The 6,556-nt window shown below is 38.3% G+C and overlaps 1 protein-coding gene across 1 annotated transcript; it reads right to left on the reverse strand.

Moving 5' to 3' along the window:
• Positions 1-211: 211 nt before the first annotated feature.
• Positions 212-5,679, reverse strand: LOC101857176 (OVARIAN TUMOR DOMAIN-containing deubiquitinating enzyme 6). Its single transcript, XM_005093604.3, has 3 exons — positions 5,247-5,679; positions 2,016-3,049; positions 212-1,176 (listed from the first exon to the last, which is right to left on the reverse strand). Exons 1-3 carry the CDS (start codon positions 5,377-5,379, stop codon positions 856-858), a joined length of 1,488 nt encoding a protein of 495 aa, XP_005093661.1. The 5' UTR covers positions 5,380-5,679; the 3' UTR covers positions 212-855.
• Between the last annotated feature and the right edge of the window lie 877 nt (positions 5,680-6,556).

Genomic DNA, 6,556 nt, shown 5'->3' on the forward strand with positions numbered 1-6,556 from the left:
TAGTATAGCATACTTTAAAGCTAAATTATTGGAGAAAAACAAAGAATACTATAGAATCATGGTCAAAATCGTTTAAGAAAGCCACCAATTTTTTAGGATAAAATTGGTTGTCTTAGACAAGTGGATGTCTAAGACTGTCTTTACAATATTATATAAATAACAGAATGGGGGGGAGTGGATAGGGGTCATTTGTTCGGATCTAAACAGATGGCCATTAAATGAAGCAAGTTTTACAGTACATCTAGGCCTACTCTTTCCTCTCTTGATGAAAGACATTGGATATGCCTGATTGGAACAGACTATACATAAAAAGTAAAACGTGTGAAAAGAACATATTACATTAGCCGCTCATTTTACAATCAAGGCCAAAGGCAAGCATAAGGTCACACAGGTAGAAATAAATCAGGAAGAGCAGCGGAAGGGGAATTCATGTGGATCGGAAGTATAAGTAAAAATTTCATATTTATTTAAAGCAAAACATGCCAACATTTCAACTCATATATTTATTATGAAGCCACAACTGAAGGTAGATTGTGCAGAATAACCATCAAGTCCTGTCAACTGAAATGAACTTCAATATCACTTAGTTTTTATATGACTATGACAAGTAAGGCTTGAAAAAATATATCCCGATTCACGAAAGAATACACATACAAAAACACACTGTCATTAAATAGCAAAAACAAAAATAAACACAGTGAAGTGGAGCTTAGAAGAACTAATTCTTTTTCGCTTGAATGAACTGAGTAAGTAAAGAGAGACATGGTTCCTCAAGAAAAAGCTGCCTGGTGTTCCATACTGAACTTCTCTGCCAGGAAAAAGTTCTTTCATAAGTTACGCTGTCATGGGCTGTCATCATGAAGTGAGATCAACACTGAAACTAACACCATCCATCTCTGGATGGGGGAGGAAACAGTTACAGCCACCATGATCCGCCACCACACGGTCATAGTGGTTACCATTTGTGTTACACAGTGAGATGTAACATGGGTGATGGCTCACCTCAACCGAGTCTGTACTTAATGCAAACACGGGGCGAAAATGCAGCCACGAGTACTTGATGTTGCGGTGATTCGGTGTCAACATGTAGATGTCTCTTTGCAGCAAAGTGGCAGCTGCATAGATCTCACAGGTTGTGGCCCAGCTGTGATCCTCAGCCATTCGCATTACATGAGTCTGTTAAGAAGTAATTTAAAAAGATTCACTTTAAAATAGCTAAAAGCCGAAACAATGAAAGATGACCGCACTTTCTTAAGATCATTTACGAACTATATTCAGATGCAAGTCTTATACTAAAAGTTAAAAATCGATATAAATTGCTATCCAGTTTCATTTTTAATACAAGTATGATTGAGTCTGAGTGTGTATTTTATGGTTGGGATGGGTGAATACTATATATTTAAGTCAAGACAAGTGTACATGAAAAATAAAATTTACAACAACAAAATAAATTATGAGATCATCAAAAACACCCTGAAAATTCGGAATAGAGTTTTTAAAAAACCCTTTACATTTCAACAGAACTGTCATTCAGATTAAATCACAATTGAAAGAATGACAGAAGGTGTGTCTGAGATCAGTCTACAAGAGATTGATCAAATAAACCTATAAAACAACTCAGCTGAATATGTGTTTCATTTAAAGGAAAAGAGATGTGGAAATGAAAAATGAGAACTTTTCTTTTAGTCTGAATGTGTGTGTGTGTGTCTGTGTGAGTGTGCATGTGTGTGTGAGAGAGAGAGAAAGAGAGAGAGAGAGAGAAAGAGAGAGAGAGAGAGAGAGAGAGAGAGAGAGAGAGAGAGAGAGAGAGAGACAGACAGACAGACAGACAGACAGAAAGAGAGAGAAAAAGAGAGAGAGAGACAGACAGACAGACAGAGAAAAAAAAAAGGAGGGGGGGGGATAACACTGACACGTATAAATATACATCATTTCAATATGAATGTGATAGAATTCTGGTCAAGTCCACTAACAAATAACCCAGACAAAAAGGAAAAATTCAAATCTGTTCTCACCTGCACATCCTCTCCGTCCACAAACTGGGCAAATTTGTCCTTGTTGGTGGCAATCACGTCCACAATTAAGCTGCGTATCGTTTTGTGAAAGCGCTCACTGCCATACAGTTGCTTGCTCAGAGCCCGGAAGAAGCAGTTCCCATCACCTCGAATATAGTCAATTTGACGATTTTCCTGTGCAAGTTTGTCTTTCAAAATATCATACACAGGATAACTGGGTGCTGGATTGACCTCTTTCTCATCATCTTCTGTGCTTGTTTTGCTGACTGATGGCGATGGATCACTACTTGAACTGAATGGTTGGGACAGCTCAGATGGTTTCTCTACAGCACTAGAGACGTCAACTTCAATGTCATCAACTGAGATAGCGTTACTTATGGAACAGGAACTTGTCTCTCGGCTTAACCTTTCACTGTCTTTGTCATTCCCTGAACTGTTGTTACTTATGTTCATTTCATATGATTTATCTCTCAGAGTGTGTTTTGACCTTTCATCCCCCAACGTTTTGCTGTGTGTAAAGAGACTGCGCCGGGCACCTAGCGACTGAACGGACGACTTGTTAATGATGACATCCTCTTCAATCTTGATTGGAGAAACTGACACAGTACTATCCGAATCACAAACATTTCTACTGAATCTTCGGTGGCTGGATATACCAGGACAAGAGCGATCTGCTGAGGCAGATTTATAAATAATTGGCACCTCGACAGGTTCATCGTCTACGACAATAGGAGGTTCAGATTTTGACGAACTCGTTACCACTGATGGATTAATCCACTTTTTATTCGTATCTGGTGTTCTGCTCTCTGTTATGTGCTCAACCTTGATGGGGATGACCTTGCCGGGAGGACTTGGTGACCGAAGAGTTTCATACTTAGGGGAGGCCCATGATGGTCTGGACCAAGTAGGAGATGAAGGACTAGTCACTCGGTACCGTCGACGAGCTGGTCTTATGTCATCCCACATAGAATGGAAGAAACTTGAGGAGGGAGATGGAAACATGGGGTTGAGGAGTGCAGGGCCCCCAGCCATATCTGAAAGAATGGAGAAACAATTCATAACAAATGTAATAATCTTGACAAATTTCTCCACAAAACCGGTCAAAAGCTATATTTTTAGCAAACCAATAATTTTTAGCAAACCATGATGAAACAAGCAGTCTTGATGGGCTCATCACTGATCGAGTTAAGAAAAAAAGTGAAGAAACGGGGGCTACTGTATTCCATGAAGTTTCAAACAAAGATTCATTTTTTTAAAATATCTTTCACTGGTCTCGGCTATCACACACAGAACAAAAAGACAAGAATTTGCAAGCACCTTGTAAACCTAATGTTTACCTTACTCTTGGATTCGGCAAAACAAAATCTACGCTATACATACACACTGTTTTCATTTTTTCTCTCCTGTTTTTTTACTGAGCCATGCAGACAATCAGATACAACACTTTCACAGGTAAGAAAATTAATTATTAAAGAGGTCTTTTTTAAGCCTGTTCAACTATCTTCACGCTGCCATGACACATAAAAGTAAAAATAACATGGACACATTTCTTTACATATTTTGCCTTTGCATAAATTTTTTCAACAAAAACACATAATATTAGACATAGGGAACTCTATTTCTCCGAAAGCTCGGGAAAATAAACTTGAACTCTATTTCTCCAAATAGTTTACGCTCCGGAGATTTGTTGGTTATTTGCGAATGGAGTGGCCCGTGTGTGTGTGTGTGTGTGTGAGTGTGTAAGATGTGAGTGGGGGGATTTTTGTTTGTTTACACTGAGGATTTTAGTCTTTACTTTAAGGGAGATTAAATGCTAAATAAGTTACTGTCAAAGTCAAGCAGTCTTGTTTTCTCGCAGTACCTTTTGAAGGCAGTAATTTCAAATGAAGTATAGTCCGGGAACATTGCCCCAACCGCAATTTAAGTATCTAAAATATATTCAAACATTAAAAAATCTCTAGAATCTAGCTCTAGAAATTGAATTTGATGCAAAAAATGTTTCTCCGAAGTCCTCGCAGAATGGCAGAATGAAAGACGATGCCGAAATCTCTCAAATAACCAGAAAATCTGAGAAATAGAGGTCAAGTTTATTTTCCCAAGAGTTCGGAGAAATAGTCACTTCGTCAATGATACTGATACCCTTGACTACAAAAGACAGTGGGCTACTTCTTTCTATCCTATCCCATCATTGATCATTTCAATTTCATATTATTTACAGAGTACTAACATAACTAACTAACAACTAAGATTAAGTCTTCCCTTCAATGATCAGTGCCTTTCACAATTACGTACTTTGTCATTGTTGTCTTTCATGCCTTGAGACTGAGATAGGGCTATGCTATGATATGGCTATCTAATCAGTATTCATTCAGAATGAATGACATCTAATCTATGCATCAAAGTCAAAGAGACAAAATCATATTTTCCATTATTATAATAGTCTAGAATCTAATCTAGATCTAGATCTAGATCTCTAATAATATCTGATCGCAGGTAAGGTAAGTATTAGAAAGTAATAAAATATAGGCCTAGGCATACACTGCTGATCTAAAACTAAAAGTAAAAGTTAAAGAAAGTGGCTATTCTCACCCGCCCGGAAGTTCTCGCAAGATCAACTCCTCTCCTCTTCTCTCTCTCTCTGTCTCTTTCTGAATACTGTCTATCGGTGTGGACGATCAAATTGACCAAAACAAAGTTAAAACCTGATGTTAAAACACAAAAGTAAATTAATTTGGTTGTCTACAAAGATGCTACGGCTATTTAACTTTTCGAATCGAGCCGAACTACGCGGGTCGCCATTTTGTTTTGCCCGGAAATTCTCGCGTTACTCCTCTCTCTCTTTCTCTCTCTCTCTCCACTGCCCACAGACAAAATTGTACGCTTTCTGTAGGCTACAGTTGTAATGGAACGTTTGTTCACGGCACAGAATTCTACAATTTTTCTGTTATCACAGTGTAGAATTCTGTGGTTTAGGGTGAACGCAAAATTTGGTGAACGCGCACCGGGTGAGAATAGCCACAAGACTCGCCTGCACTATTCTCACTCCGGGTGAGAATAGAGGTGGCCAAAGTTAAAATGGGATGAAACCCGACACAATTGACACTCGGTCAATCCCATCATACATAGGCTCTACTGTAATATCTTGAACTAATCTAGATCTAGAATCAATGAATATATATGCCAATCATCAATGCCAATATCATTATCAGTATCTCAGTATCAGTAACAAACCTTCAAAAAAGGAATCTGCTAGTGAGGTGAATGCCAGGTCAGGATCAATATGAAGTCTGTGAGGAAATGTTCTCAATCTCCTCCTTGAATTTGAGTTGTTTTCAGGTGGTCGTCCCCTCTCAACAGACACCATTCTGGTGGGTGAAGTCGTTGTTTATAGTGATGATCTTGCTCCGCGATGAATCAATCGATCGTAATTCGTAGTGCTCAGTCAGGCACCGATGAATGCCAGCACGCCGCTTACTCACCTATCTATTTATGTCTTCCACCTGTAAGTGGACGTGTGATTCAATCAACATACACGAAGAAACTGACTGCCTTCAACCCCTCCTACAATTACACGAACTTGCTGAATGACTAACAATTCTTCCCAGATGACTCATGAACATTCTAGTTGCTTTGAGAGCTTTGCGAACCAACTCCCAATGTTTACATTTACTCGAGCACTGATTGGCTGGCGATCTTCGTTCTGGGAAGTGCGTCATCAAAAACAGTGTTGTGGTACGAGATGACCTCTTTGGAACAGCTGAAGTAGTAAATCAAGCCTAGCCTAGTTTTATCAGAGCTGTTTTATTTTGCTATCATCCGTCATCCACAACACATGATTCGAGGAATCTATTATTAGATCTTGTTTAGAGACGTTAAATTTTATCCAGCGTGTTCAATTAATCAATCGTATTTATCAGTATTACGTCCTTCAAAAATAGAACACTAACCCAAGCTTGGCATTGAGAATCAAAAAAGGGTATATAGGCCTGTACCTGTACGTGTACCAAGGAGTTGGCCTGAACATGTACCCAACAAAAATTTTACGAAAACTCATAGTAGTAGTCATAGTCTATAGGCTGTTCAAATAATATAAATTCTACACCTTTTATTTGAGATTCCGCCCCCTTTCTAACACTTTTCCTAACTTTGTCCCCCCCCCCCCCCCCCTTTTTTTTTCCAAAGAAAAAAAAAGCCGTATATATATTATTTTGTTTTTACGAGGGCAGGCCCAGAACAACATGTAGATAGTACTTAGGGAACCTAAACAAATGGGTAACAGGGAAAGATCCTGGAAACGTAACTTTTTTTAGAGCATCCGAGCAAAGAAATGATCATGGAGAACCATGATCGCCGATATGTCTGTCGCAGATCTGGCACTATGATGATGATGATGATAATAATAATAATAATAATAATGATAATAATAATAATAATAATAATAATAATAATAATAATAATAATAATAATAAGAGGCCTATGACATTATATCGTGCAAATCCGTGTTACAATATATAAAGTAATATATATAATCATTGTTCTAT

The sequence above is a fragment of the Aplysia californica genome, unplaced genomic scaffold, assembly GCF_000002075.1.
Source record: "Aplysia californica isolate F4 #8 unplaced genomic scaffold, AplCal3.0 scaffold00066, whole genome shotgun sequence".
NCBI lineage: Eukaryota > Metazoa > Mollusca > Gastropoda > Aplysiida > Aplysiidae > Aplysia > Aplysia californica.

What these genes read in the sequence shown, in the direction of transcription:
- LOC101857176 (XM_005093604.3), bottom strand. Translation starts at nt 5,379, where the DNA reads ATGGTGTCTGTTGAGAGGGGACGACCACCTGAAAACAACTCAAATTCA. An exon ending in AGCAGATTCCTTTTTTGAAG is followed by an intron (nt 3,050 to 5,246) that starts GTTTGTTACTGA and finishes CCATTCTTTCAG; the next exon opens with ATATGGCTGGGGGCCCTGCA. An exon ending in TGGACGGAGAGGATGTGCAG is followed by an intron (nt 1,177 to 2,015) that starts GTGAGAACAGAT and finishes ACTTCTTAACAG; the next exon opens with ACTCATGTAATGCGAATGGC.